The sequence below is a fragment of the Neodiprion pinetum genome, chromosome 1, assembly GCF_021155775.2.
Source record: "Neodiprion pinetum isolate iyNeoPine1 chromosome 1, iyNeoPine1.2, whole genome shotgun sequence".
NCBI lineage: Eukaryota > Metazoa > Arthropoda > Insecta > Hymenoptera > Diprionidae > Neodiprion > Neodiprion pinetum.
In genome coordinates this window covers 33,268,246-33,283,241 of record NC_060232.1, presented here as the reverse complement: position 1 = coordinate 33,283,241, position 14,996 = coordinate 33,268,246, and the positions used below count along the sequence as shown (strand labels likewise).

At 41.5% G+C, this 14,996-nt stretch overlaps 1 protein-coding gene across 1 annotated transcript; it reads right to left on the bottom strand.

Moving 5' to 3' along the window:
* Nucleotides 1–85: 85 nt before the first annotated feature.
* Nucleotides 86–6,026, bottom strand: LOC124224825 (succinate dehydrogenase [ubiquinone] flavoprotein subunit, mitochondrial). The gene is made up of 10 exons (XM_046637029.2): nucleotides 5,726–6,026; nucleotides 5,371–5,657; nucleotides 5,168–5,306; nucleotides 4,833–5,001; nucleotides 3,294–3,489; nucleotides 2,824–3,021; nucleotides 2,192–2,386; nucleotides 1,909–2,052; nucleotides 1,217–1,327; nucleotides 86–1,147 (listed from the first exon to the last, which is right to left on the bottom strand). The coding sequence occupies exons 1-10, from the start codon at nucleotides 6,024–6,026 to the stop codon at nucleotides 1,061–1,063; spliced, it is 1,827 nt and encodes a 608-aa protein (XP_046492985.2). The 3' UTR covers nucleotides 86–1,060.
* Nucleotides 6,027–14,996: the final 8,970 nt, after the last annotated feature.

Below are 14,996 nucleotides of genomic sequence, written 5' to 3'. Positions count from 1 at the left end.
ATTGCAATATATTATATATCGGGGTAGTTCACTGTTTGTTGCAATTTTCCTCTCTTTTTCCAAACGCTGATTTACCGCAGCTAGATATCGATGCTTTGTAATTCGTCGAAGCATTATTGCAGCAAAGATCTAACGTTACGTCCTTCGTTCCAAGCCCCATACCGCAAACTTATAACCGACGTTCGCGCCAGCGCCGTACGCGCCAGCCAGTTACAGGAAAATACAATCACCGAGAACGACCTGCTGTGATAAATGTTGAGGAAACATGGTATTCGACTAAAACCTAACAGGGAATCGAATTCTCGTCTTCTTTTCGGTTCGTACCACAGCGTTTCATTTTCGGACGGCACACGCCAACACGGGTTAAAAATAGCGCCGACTCGGTATTCAATGTGTCGAATTTGAAGCGAACATAATATAGTTTGGGTTGTGTATTTTACTTACGCTTTTGTCTTACTAACTTCTCGCATTACCGTAAAATCCAGGGAGTTAAGTTTAAAGACAGTATAAACCAACGAATTTTATTTGAATATTCATAAGCTCGATCGATTTAAACAATCGTATGAATAAAATAAATACGTGTAAACATGATGTCTGTGAATAATATTTTTCCATCCGGTACAAGTTGCAGCTGTTTACTCACGCTTATACCACTTTCCTGATACGACACTCGAGATATACGTGCATGTTTTTATTTATATAAAAAGTAGGTATAGGTGAAATTCTACGAAACGTAAGTAAGCGACAAGAATAAACTATCGAATTGTGAAAGGAATTCATTTTGTTACACCACGAATTATGACCGTAAAGTCAACACGGGGAAAAAGCATAGCAGGTACAATACGTACCAAGGACAAACTAAAACGCGGTATAGGTACAACTGGAAATTATTTACTCGTAAATAGTTTATCAACCTGCATTCACACGTATACTCCTTAGAATCTTGGAACGAGTTGATTATCAGTTGCACTTTTTTGATTTATCATCAGTTAATCTGAACCGGTTTATGCAACTATGTATATGCATATCTAGACCTTATGCCGGGTTAACGCCAACCTTGTTAGTAACTACGTACTGCTGGTGGCACATGTTCCGCTTCACTCTCGTCCAGAGTGGTGTCAATTACCGGCCGGTAGGTAATGCATATCTGAAACGTAAATATACGTAAATATCTGGCTTCATCTTGTTAATTACTCGGACGATGCAGTGCACTCACAGAACCGTCGTCCTGGGCCCAAGTCAGAGTATGTTTGCGCCAATGTTTCTCAATAGGAAGTTTTTTCTGCCCCTCCAAGGGCTTGGAGTAATCGTACTCGTCGATTCGTTCCTGCAATAAATCAATGAATTTTACTTGTAAGGCGTTGTAAACATTCACTGTTGGAAATACAGCTTTTGCTTCGTTCATCGTGCGCGGATTGAAAATCCTAGAATCACCTGTGAAATTCAAGTTATTTCATCGGCCTACAAAAATTAATTGACTTAATAATGACGATCGATTTGTATTGTAGATATGTTCAACATTTACGAACATTATATATATATATATATATTTAGATGTGTTGATATGTAGCCATGCTATACACCCGTTTAACCCTCTCAAGGTTAAGGAAAAATAAACGTCGAAATTTCATTCTCAAGAGAGGAACGAACTTGGGCGTGAACTCTTCACCGGTGTGGAACTTTCCTAAGAGCTGTTTGAAAAGCCGGAACATTTAAGATCTGACGAGATAGTAAACAGTCGCGTCGGTACAGTCCGTGTGAAAAATGTGATCCATTATAATTACTGACCAACACCTCTGATTCCAAGGTATCTTTTGAAATAGATCGCAGATCCAATGGAATCAGTTGCGAATGATGAAAGACTTAACTAAATTAAACTAATTTAAGCAACAGATTAATCAACGAAACCTTGAAATCTTCTCTCGCGTGAGCTCCTCGCGATTCTTTCCGATTTTCTGCAGCGTAGATAATGTGCATGCAGTTAAGCATCATATTTTGCAACTCCAAGGCTTCTACCAGTTCGGTATTCCATATCAAGGAGGTATCTTGCACCTGTCACGCAATCCACAAAATAAAAACAACCGTTAATTGATCATTTGTTTTGAGTCTTAGATACTGTGTAATTAACTTATACCTATGTGCTGATTATTGGCGCAGGTATTAAACGAAAAATAAACTGAACATGACTCACGCAAAGGTTCGGCAGATCACACGTATACAATCGAGTCATTTCTCGACAGCCACGCTGAAGGATATCGCAAGTACGGAATACGGAGGCGTATTTATGCATAGTGCGTTGCATTTCTTCCCGCAAAGTTGCCACGGTGATGTTGCCCTGGCTGTAACGGGTCGCGTCGAAGCGACAAATGGACTGCTGTCCAATATCCTAAAATAATGTTTTGCTGGCTGATTGAGAGGCGAAACATTACAATATAATACCAACAAACATAACACTCCTCAACAATTCAATGCAATACTGCAGACCTTCACAATTGACTGACAAGCAAAGAGAATATGGTAAATACGGTTTCGAATAACAATGGATGTTCTGGAATGAACCATAGAATTGAATATAATCCGAATTCATCTTACGCGCATTATGCCTGACAATGGTCTTCCTGTATGCTATTTCGAATTCTGTAATTGCAAAGAGTCACAAGTGCATGGGTTAATGGCATGACAATGATTACTTGTGAAAAAGGCAATTCGGGTACATCGGAAATCTTAGGGACTAAACGTCTTGTGCGACGGCGACAAGTACCATTATTCTCAATAATAACATCAACTATTGTACGTCGAGGATCTTGATCATCGGTTACTCACGGGAGCAAGATCCATATGACGTTCACCCGGGCGCATCATGCAGTCTATATTATCCGCGATGGCTTTTCCAAAGACCAACGTTTCGATGAGGCTGTTGGCTCCGAGACGATTAGCACCGTGAACGGATACGCATGCGGTTTCACCAGCGGCCCACAAACGGTCCAATACTCTGTCATGCTCGTTTTCTCGCGTGAGAACCTCAACAGAATAATTTGTTCAATTGCCATGATAATCCTTCCAGTATATCTATACTAGTGTAGGTAGGAAATCGGAGTGCAAGACTTGAAACAAAAGACGACCGCGTAAAAAGGGCTTTATTAAGTTATCTGTGTTGAGGTATCTGATGTTAGAAATGCAGTGAGTCAAAAATACTAAAAGCACGTTTCCGTTCCCATGCTTTATAGATTCTTGAGTCTTTTGTCTCAACTCTCTCTTTCTTTCTCTCTCATTTGAGCCCATTGGATCGATACCTGGGCCCTGTAGTTACCCGGGATCCCTCCCATGTTATAATGCACTGTAGGTATAACCGGTATTGGTTCCTTCGTTACATCAACGCCAGCGAAAACCCAGGACAGATGGGAAATGCCCGGTAGCTGTTTTTCGATTACTTCTCGAGGTAGATGCGAGAGCTGCAGGTAAAGGTGATCTTTCTGGGGCCCCACACCTCTGCGTTGCAATTAGAACAACTCAAAACCGGTCAATAAACGAACGGTGCATAACGGAATATAATGAGTCATGGAGCTCGAATAGTTAAGACATAATAGAGTAAACACCGGCAAAACTTCGACTCGTGAAGTATAAAATACTCGTTATATGTCCTACGTAATGATCGGACCGGTCCGGTTCTCGGAGATGTGACGTGACCCGACAAAGACTACCTATTTGAATATATGATCGAAAGGTAAATATGATTTTGTAATGTACATAGAATTAGTATGACTATTAACTATTTACATTTTGGGATCGCCAAATCTTTTTCATACAAGTATTATTGGCTATACCTTCGTTGTGTACCATTCACACACGGTACTAGTTTTGTGAGACTTACATGTGTATGCATTCATCACACAAGCTTAGTTTGTTATGATTAAACGATACGCAATTTCCTAGAATACACTTCAGGTCGTGAAATTTCAGGCCTATGATAGCTAGTAATTCAACAGTTTTTGAAATCTTCAAGTTACAAAGTTCTTCCCTGAACGAGGAGGACGTATTTTATGAAACCTCAAACAAGCAATATTTAACATATTTTATGAAGTTTCCTTCATAAAGGAACTTTATCTAACGAGGTAATAAATATCAGTAAAGGCCCAGTTGGATTCTCAACTTTTACTAGGCGAGAGAAAGCGATTCAAAAATGGTCGTGTATTAAACTAACTGAAGACCCGATAGACGGACCGAAAATATTTTACGATCAGATTAAAGAACCGTTTCAAATTGAAATCCGAAATATGCACCATTCACAAGTACATCGACTTCAAAGTTTGTTATGAGCTGTATGATTGTTACTCGTTTCTTAATATAAAACTCGAAAATTGAAGTACTTTTCGCAATAAGCAACACTCGAATATTCATTTGAGTTTTAAATATACTACCGCCACAGGATCCAAGGCAGGGTTTCAATACTTAGGACGACCACAAAGTAGAGGCATTTTCAAACGGAAGCACGTGTCGTATCACTCCTGACACGTGACCGGCGTACTAGTTGGAAGTTATTTTACTATCAAATGACTCAACGGAATCAACGTCTAATGACCGAAGTCATGAGACGTGATACTTTATAATGTAAAGCTATTCAAAACAATTTTCATACGCTTCGTTGAGTATGTGTTGATAATACGTCTATCTTTAATTTTACAGACACTGATTAAGATAATGAATTTACGTCCCACTCCCCGTTGTATTCGTTTTCAAAGCATATCATCTATTAGTAATGGATAAACAATGTTTAATGTACCAAACAAGTATCCACTTGGGGCAATATTGTTATCGCTAAGGAATTGCTGTACCTTCCGTCAAGTATTTCGAGTGTCATCGCTCTGGAAACGACATCCCTCGATGCCAGGTCCTTGGCGACAGGCGCGTACTCAGCCATAAAACGCTTTCCTGATGAGTTTATCAAGTATCCACCTTCACCCCTTACACCCTCGGTGACAAGGACTCCACTTCCATAGATTCCTGAAGTAATCAACGTCATAAAAACAACTTTTACGTAACGCGCATACCGACTCTTTTCCCTAACTCATTCGTACAGGGTCAATTCACCTCTTAACCATTTACGGTTTTAATCACATTGCTGCGTCACTCAATGACATACACGTACCCATTTTAAAGTGCAACTAACCGGTTGGATGGAACTGCACGAATTCCATGTCTTGAAGAGGTATCCCAGCTCGTGAAACCATTGCCATTCCGTCACCGGTGCAAGAGTGTGCCGCCGTACATGAGAAGTAACATCTTTCAGTACCCCCCGTAGCGATGATCTACAGCAATACTGGGTTAAACGATACCTAACATAAGGTATGTGGAACTGAGTTGGCAACCCACAGTTTGGTGGCCTCTGAACCGATGCATCTGACCCGTCTCCAGCTCATAGGCCAAGACTCCCAAGCAGCAGTCACCGTGCATCAGTAAGTCGAGAGCAAAATATTCAACGAAGTAATGCACGTCGAAGCGGAGGCTCTGACCATAGAGAGTATGGAGGACGGCGTGACCGGTACGATCTGCCACAGCGCAAGTACGGTGAGCTTGACCACCTTTACCGAACTTCAATGACTGACCACCGAATGCTCGTTGGTAAATCTTTCCTTCCTTCGTACGACTAAACGCACATCCTGCGGCAGAGTAAGATCCGACATATCATTAGACCATGAATCAATCGGACATATTTTTTCGCAGTTACCATAGTTTTCGAGTTCAAAGACAGCCTTGGGTGCCTCTCGGGACAGGAAGTGGATCGCATCTTGGTCCCCAAGCCAGTCGGAGCCTTTGACAGTGTCATACATGTGCCAGAGCCAGTTGTCTGGCTCGTGATTGCCGATAGCTGCGTTTATGCCACCCTGGGCAGCCACGGTATGTGATCGTGTAGGAAAGAGTTTAGTAATAACTGCTACGCGATAACCTTTTGAGCCAAGACCGAAAGCAGTACGAAGACCGGTGCCACCAGCCCCGACAACCACACAGTCGTAGCAATGGTCGATCATCGGGTAACTCTATTGAAACATTTGAACTTACGTCAAGTTCCGAACGATGGTCAAGGTGGCGAACTTGGTGAAATACTCCTTGGGTAACTTACAAGCAATACTGATATATACAAAGAAATATTTCCACTTACACTGTCTTTTTCGGATTTTTCACACTTGCCTCTCTCCCCGGCGCTGATATTGACATGCAACCAACGGGCATTGCGAAAGGTTGATATCGATACCTATAACCAAGCAAGATTAGTGAATCAGTGACAGATAGATCAATAGTAAGCTAAACATACCCAGGAACTACTCAGACGCTTTAAACTCTGAGCTATCAATCGGTTCATTCCGATACAACACTGTTATTTACTTTATAGAAATAATCTAAACTCAACTGGATAGAGCCTTGGGAATTGAAAATGTGAAATTTCTCATCAACATTGTCAATCGAGGGAAAGATAAACAAGCATCAAGTAAGTCGCGGATATGGTGATCACGGCAGGAATTACGTCTTTCCATATGGTAGTAATGAAAGTTGTAGGGTGACAGAAAAAAAGTGAAGAAATAGACTTTCTAGACTATTACTTGTCGTCATATCTAAGATCAATTTTGACCCCGAACGACTGATCGGGGAAACGGTGAACTATTGGAGAGCCTATCTGTGACACTTTGGATAAAAAGACTAATACTTAGCAGCAATTTGGGACTGCGCTCAGCCGATTTCTCTCGCAAAATTACGTCGGAATAGTGCATAAAAGAATTTCCCCCAGCACTTTTCAAAATCGCGAAAATTTTCGTCAAAAATAAAGAGGGGTTAACCTTACTTTTTCTTCATTTTTGGAGCCGAAAATTTTTGGTCTCAAATTCGATTTGAATGACCCTTACCCGATCGATTGGACCCTCAGAAACTCAGGGAACACAGCAAAGAGAGCGTAGGATCAACAGGAGAGAAATGGCGAGCGAAAAAGCACCTGCTGAAAAATGTCGAAAACACAGGGTCTCGTTTTTTGGCTGTAACTTTTGATGCGTTGATCGCAGCGTATTGGAATTGCGCCCAATCGATTTCTCTCGCAAAATTACGTCGATATAGTGCGCCAAAGATTTGATTCCAGCACTTTTGAAAATCGCGAAAATTTTCGCCAAAAATACAAAGGGGTTAGCCTTACTTTTTTTTTGAGCAAAAAACTTTTGGTCTCAGATTCGATTTGAATGACCCTTATCTGACCAATTGGACCCTCAAGAACTCAGAAATCGCAGCGAAAAGAGCGTAGGACCAACAGGAGAGAAACGGCGAGCGAAAAAGCACCTGCTGAAAAATGTCGAAAACACAGGTTCTCGTTTTTTGGCTGTAACTTTTGATGCGTTGATCGCAGCGTATTGGAATTGCGCCCAATCGATTTCTCTCGCAAAATTACGTCGATATAGTGCGCCAAAGATTTGATTCCAGCGCTTTTGAAAATCGCGAAAATTTTCGCCAAAAATACAAAGGGGTTAGCCTTACTTTTTTTTTGAGCAAAAAACTTTTGGTCTCAGATTCGATTTGAATGACCCTTATCTGACCAATTGGACCCTCAGGAACTCAGAAATCGCAGCAAAAAGAGCGTAGGACCAACAGGACAGAAACGGCGAGCGAAAAAGCACCTGCTGAAAAATGTCGAAAATACAGGTTCTCATTTTTTGGCTGTAACTTTTGATGCGTTGATCGCAGCGTATTGGAGATGCGCCCAATCGATTTCTCTCGCAAAATTACGTCGACATAGTGCGCCAAAGATTTCATTCGAGCACTTTTGAAAATCGCGAAAATTTTCGCCAAAAATACAAAGGGGTTAGCCTTACTTTTTTTTTGAGCAAAAAACTTTTGGTCTCAGATTCGATTTAAATGACCCTTATCTGACCAATTGGACCGTCAGGAACTCAGAAATCGCAGCGAAAAGAGCGTAGGGCCAACAGGACAGAAACGGCGAGCGAAAAAGCACCTGCTGAAAAATGTCGAAAACACAGGTTCTCGTTTTTTGGCTGTAACTTTTGATGCGTTGATCGCAGCGTATTGTAATTCCGCCCAATCGATTTCTCTCGCAAAATTACGTCGATATAGTGCGCCAAAGATTTGATTCGAGCACTTTTGAAAATCGCGAAAATTTTCGCCAAAAATACAAAGAGGTAAGCCTTACTTTTTTTTTGAGCAAAAAACTTTTGGTCTCAGATTCGATTTAAATGACCCTTATCTGACCAATTGGACCCTCAGGAACTCAGAAATCGCAGCGAAAAGAGCGTAGGACCAACAGGAGAGAAACGGCGAGCGAAAAAGCACCTGCTGAAAAATGTCGAAAACACAGGTTCTCGTTTTTTGGCTGTAACTTTTGATGCGTTGATCGCAGCGTATTGGAATTGCGCCCAATCGATTTCTCTCGCAAAATTACGTCGATATAGTGCGCCAAAGATTTGATTCCAGCGCTTTTGAAAATCGCGAAAATTTTCGCCAAAAATACAAAGGGGTTAGCCTTACTTTTTTTTTGAGCAAAAAACTTTTGGTCTCAGATTCGATTTGAATGACCCTTATCTGACCAATTGGACCCTCAGGAACTCAGAAATCGCAGCGAAAAGAGCGTAGGACCAACAGGACAGAAACGGCGAGCGAAAAAGCACCTGCTGAAAAATGTCGAAAATACAGGTTCTCATTTTTTGGCTGTAACTTTTGATGCGTTGATCGCAGCGTATTGGAGATGCGCCCAATCGATTTCTCTCGCAAAATTACGTCGACATAGTGCGCCAAAGATTTCATTCGAGCACTTTTGAAAATCGCGAAAATTTTCGCCAAAAATACAAAGGGGTTAGCCTTACTTTTTTTTTGAGCAAAAAACTTTTGGTCTCAGATTCGAGTTAAATGACCCTTATCTGACCAATTGGACCCTCAGGAACTCAGAAATCGCAGCGAAAAGAGCGTAGGGCCAACAGGACAGAAACGGCGAGCGAAAAAGCACCTGCTGAAAAATGTCGAAAACACAGGTTCTCGTTTTTTGGCTGTAACTTTTGATGCGTTGATCGCAGCGTATTGTAATTCCGCCCAATCGATTTCTCTCGCAATATTACGTCGATATAGTGCGCCAAAGATTTGATTCCAGCACTTTTGAAAATCGCGAAAATTTTCGCCAAAAATACAAAGGGGTTAGCCTTACTTTTTTTTTTAGCAAAAAACTTTTGGTCTCAGATTCGATTTGAATGACCCTTATCTGACCAATTGGACCCTCAGGAACTCAGAAATCGCAGCGAAAAGAGCGTAGGACCAACAGGAGAGAAACGGCGAGCGAAAAAGCACCTGCTGAAAAATGTCGAAAACACAGGTTCTCGTTTTTTGGCTGTAACTTTTGATGCGTTGATCGCAGCGTATTGTAATTCCGCCCAATCGATTTCTCTCGCAAAATTACGTCGATATAGTGCGCCAAAGATTTGATTCGAGCACTTTTGAAAATCGCGAAAATTTTCGCCAAAAATACAAAGAGGTAAGCCTTACTTTTTTTTTGAGCAAAAAACTTTTGGTCTCAGATTCGATTTAAATGACCCTTATCTGACCAATTGGACCCTCAGGAACTCAGAAATCGCAGCAAAAAGAGCGTAGGACCAACAGGAGAGAAACGGCGAGCGAAAAAGCACCTGCTGAAAAATGTCGAAAACACAGGCTCTCGTTTTTTGGCTGTAACTTTTGATGCGTTGATCGCAGCGTATTGGAATTGCGCCCAATCGATTTCTCTCGCAAAATTACGTCGATATAGTGCGCCAAAGATTTGATTCCAGCGCTTTTGAAAATCGCGAAAATTTTCGCCAAAAATACAAAGGGGTTAGCCTTACTTTTTTTTTGAGCAAAAAACTTTTGGTCTCAGATTCGATTTGAATGACCCTTATCTGACCAATTGGACCCTCAGGAACTCAGAAATCGCAGCAAAAAGAGCGTAGGACCAACAGGACAGAAACGGCGAGCGAAAAAGCACCTGCTGAAAAATGTCGAAAATACAGGTTCTCATTTTTTGGCTGTAACTTTTGATGCGTTGATCGCAGCGTATTGGAGATGCGCCCAATCGATTTCTCTCGCAAAATTACGTCGACATAGTGCGCCAAAGATTTCATTCGAGCACTTTTGAAAATCGCGAAAATTTTCGCCAAAAATACAAAGGGGTTAGCCTTACTTTTTTTTTGAGCAAAAAACTTTTGGTCTCAGATTCGATTTAAATGACCCTTATCTGACCAATTGGACCGTCAGGAACTCAGAAATCGCAGCGAAAAGAGCGTAGGGCCAACAGGACAGAAACGGCGAGCGAAAAAGCACCTGCTGAAAAATGTCGAAAACACAGGTTCTCGTTTTTTGGCTGTAACTTTTGATGCGTTGATCGCAGCGTATTGTAATTCCGCCCAATCGATTTCTCTCGCAAAATTACGTCGATATAGTGCGCCAAAGATTTGATTCGAGCACTTTTGAAAATCGCGAAAATTTTCGCCAAAAATACAAAGAGGTAAGCCTTACTTTTTTTTTGAGCAAAAAACTTTTGGTCTCAGATTCGATTTAAATGACCCTTATCTGACCAATTGGACCCTCAGGAACTCAGAAATCGCAGCGAAAAGAGCGTAGGACCAACAGGAGAGAAACGGCGAGCGAAAAAGCACCTGCTGAAAAATGTCGAAAACACAGGTTCTCGTTTTTTGGCTGTAACTTTTGATGCGTTGATCGCAGCGTATTGGAATTGCGCCCAATCGATTTCTCTCGCAAAATTACGTCGATATAGTGCGCCAAAGATTTGATTCCAGCGCTTTTGAAAATCGCGAAAATTTTCGCCAAAAATACAAAGGGGTTAGCCTTACTTTTTTTTTGAGCAAAAAACTTTTGGTCTCAGATTCGATTTGAATGACCCTTATCTGACCAATTGGACCCTCAGGAACTCAGAAATCGCAGCGAAAAGAGCGTAGGACCAACAGGACAGAAACGGCGAGCGAAAAAGCACCTGCTGAAAAATGTCGAAAATACAGGTTCTCATTTTTTGGCTGTAACTTTTGATGCGTTGATCGCAGCGTATTGGAGATGCGCCCAATCGATTTCTCTCGCAAAATTACGTCGACATAGTGCGCCAAAGATTTCATTCGAGCACTTTTGAAAATCGCGAAAATTTTCGCCAAAAATACAAAGGGGTTAGCCTTACTTTTTTTTTGAGCAAAAAACTTTTGGTCTCAGATTCGAGTTAAATGACCCTTATCTGACCAATTGGACCCTCAGGAACTCAGAAATCGCAGCGAAAAGAGCGTAGGGCCAACAGGACAGAAACGGCGAGCGAAAAAGCACCTGCTGAAAAATGTCGAAAACACAGGTTCTCGTTTTTTGGCTGTAACTTTTGATGCGTTGATCGCAGCGTATTGTAATTCCGCCCAATCGATTTCTCTCGCAATATTACGTCGATATAGTGCGCCAAAGATTTGATTCCAGCACTTTTGAAAATCGCGAAAATTTTCGCCAAAAATACAAAGGGGTTAGCCTTACTTTTTTTTTTAGCAAAAAACTTTTGGTCTCAGATTCGATTTGAATGACCCTTATCTGACCAATTGGACCCTCAGGAACTCAGAAATCGCAGCGAAAAGAGCGTAGGACCAACAGGAGAGAAACGGCGAGCGAAAAAGCACCTGCTGAAAAATGTCGAAAACACAGGTTCTCGTTTTTTGGCTGTAACTTTTGATGCGTTGATCGCAGCGTATTGTAATTCCGCCCAATCGATTTCTCTCGCAAAATTACGTCGATATAGTGCGCCAAAGATTTGATTCGAGCACTTTTGAAAATCGCGAAAATTTTCGCCAAAAATACAAAGAGGTAAGCCTTACTTTTTTTTTGAGCAAAAAACTTTTGGTCTCAGATTCGATTTAAATGACCCTTATCTGACCAATTGGACCCTCAGGAACTCAGAAATCGCAGCAAAAAGAGCGTAGGACCAACAGGAGAGAAACGGCGAGCGAAAAAGCACCTGCTGAAAAATGTCGAAAACACAGGCTCTCGTTTTTTGGCTGTAACTTTTGATGCGTTGATCGCAGCGTATTGGAATTGCGCCCAATCGATTTCTCTCGCAAAATTACGTCGATATAGTGCGCCAAAGATTTGATTCCAGCGCTTTTGAAAATCGCGAAAATTTTCGCCAAAAATACAAAGGGGTTAGCCTTACTTTTTTTTTGAGCAAAAAACTTTTGGTCTCAGATTCGATTTGAATGACCCTTATCTGACCAATTGGACCCTCAGGAACTCAGAAATCGCAGCGAAAAGAGCGTAGGACCAACAGGACAGAAACGGCGAGCGAAAAAGCACCTGCTGAAAAATGTCGAAAATACAGGTTCTCATTTTTTGGCTGTAACTTTTGATGCGTTGATCGCAGCGTATTGGAGATGCGCCCAATCGATTTCTCTCGCAAAATTACGTCGACATAGTGCGCCAAAGATTTCATTCGAGCACTTTTGAAAATCGCGAAAATTTTCGCCAAAAATACAAAGGGGTTAGCCTTACTTTTTTTTTGAGCAAAAAACTTTTGGTCTCAGATTCGATTTAAATGACCCTTATCTGACCAATTGGACCCTCAGGAACTCAGAAATCGCAGCGAAAAGAGCGTAGGGCCAACAGGACAGAAACGGCGAGCGAAAAAGCACCTGCTGAAAAATGTCGAAAACACAGGTTCTCGTTTTTTGGCTGTAACTTTTGATGCGTTGATCGCAGCGTATTGTAATTCCGCCCAATCGATTTCTCTCGCAATATTACGTCGATATAGTGCGCCAAAGATTTGATTCCAGCACTTTTGAAAATCGCGAAAATTTTCGCCAAAAATACAAAGGGGTTAGCCTTACTTTTTTTTTTAGCAAAAAACTTTTGGTCTCAGATTCGATTTGAATGACCCTTATCTGACCAATTGGACCCTCAGGAACTCAGAAATCGCAGCGAAAAGAGCGTAGGACCAACAGGAGAGAAACGGCGAGCGAAAAAGCACCTGCTGAAAAATGTCGAAAACACAGGTTCTCGTTTTTTGGCTGTAACTTTTGATGCGTTGATCGCAGCGTATTGTAATTCCGCCCAATCGATTTCTCTCGCAATATTACGTCGATATAGTGCGCCAAAGATTTGATTCCAGCACTTTTGAAAATCGCGAAAATTTTCGCCAAAAATACAAAGGGGTTAGCCTTACTTTTTTTTTTAGCAAAAAACTTTTGGTCTCAGATTCGATTTGAATGACCCTTATCTGACCAATTGGACCCTCAGGAACTCAGAAATCGCAGCGAAAAGAGCGTAGGACCAACAGGAGAGAAACGGCGAGCGAAAAAGCACCTGCTGAAAAATGTCGAAAACACAGGTTCTCGTTTTTTGGCTGTAACTTTTGATGCGTTGATCGCAGCGTATTGGAATTGCGCCCAATCGATTTCTCTCGCAATATTACGTCGATATAGTGCGCCAAAGATTTGATTCCAGCACTTTTGAAAATCGCGAAAATTTTCGCCAAAAATACAATGGGGTTAGCCTTACTTTTTTTTTGAGCAAAAAACTTTTGGTCTCAGATTCGATTAGAATGACCCTTATCTGACCAATTGGACCCTCAGGAACTCAGAAATCGCAGCGAAAAGAGCGTAGGACCAACAGGACAGAAACGGCGAGCGAAAAAGCACCTGCTGAAAAATGTCGAAAACACAGGTTCTCGTTTTTTGGCTGTAACTTTTGATGCGTTGATCGCAGCGTATTGGAATTGCGCCCAATCGATTTCTCTCGCAAAATTACGTCGATATAGTGCGCCAAAGATTTGATTCCAGCACTTTTGAAAATCGCGAAAATTTTCGCCAAAAATACAAAGGGGTTAGCCTTACTTTTTTTTTGAGCAAAAAACTTTTGGTCTCAGATTCGATTTGAATGCCCCTTATCTGACCAATTGGACCCTCAGGAACTCAGAAATCGCAGCGAAAAGAGCGTAGGACCAACAGGACAGAAACGGCGAGCGAAAAAGCACCTGCTGAAAAATGTCGAAAACACAGGTTCTCGTTTTTTGGCTGTAACTTTTGATGCGTTGATCGCAGCGTATTGGAATTGCGCCCAATCGATTTCTCTCGCAAAATTACGTCGATATAGTGCGCCAAAGATTTGATTCCAGCACTTTTGAAAATCGCGAAAATTTTCGCCAAAAATACAAAGGGGTTAGCCTTACTTTTTTTTTGAGCAAAAAACTTTTGGTCTCAGATTCGATTTGAATGACCCTTATCTGACCAATTGGACCCTCAGGAACTCAGAAATCGCAGCGAAAAGAGCGTAGGACCAACAGGAGAGAAACGGCGAGCGAAAAAGCACCTGCTGAAAAATGTCGAAAACACAGGTTCTCGTTTTTTGGCTGTAACTTTTGATGCGTTGATCGCAGCGTATTGGAATTGCGCCCAATCGATTTCTCTCGCAAAATTACGTCGATATAGTGCGCCAAAGATTTGATTCCAGCACTTTTGAAAATCGCGAAAATTTTCGCCAAAAATACAAAGGGGTTAGCCTTACTTTTTTTTTGAGCAAAAAACTTTTGGTCTCAGATTCGATTTGAATGCCCCTTATCTGACCAATTGGACCCTCAGGAACTCAGAAATCGCAGCGAAAAGAGCGTAGGACCAACAGGACAGAAACGGCGAGCGAAAAAGCACCTGCTGAAAAATGTCGAAAACACAGGTTCTCGTTTTTTGGCTGTAACTTTTGATGCGTTGATCGCAGCGTATTGGAATTGCGCCCAATCGATTTCTCTCGCAAAATTACGTCGATATAGTGCGCCAAAGATTTGATTCCAGCACTTTTGAAAATCGCGAAAATTTTCGCCAAAAATACAAAGGGGTTAGCCTTACTTTTTTTTTGAGCAAAAAACTTTTGGTCTCAGATTCGATTTGAATGACCCTTATCTGACCAATTGGACCCTCAGGAACTCAGAAATCGCAGCGAAAAGAGCGTAGGACCAACAG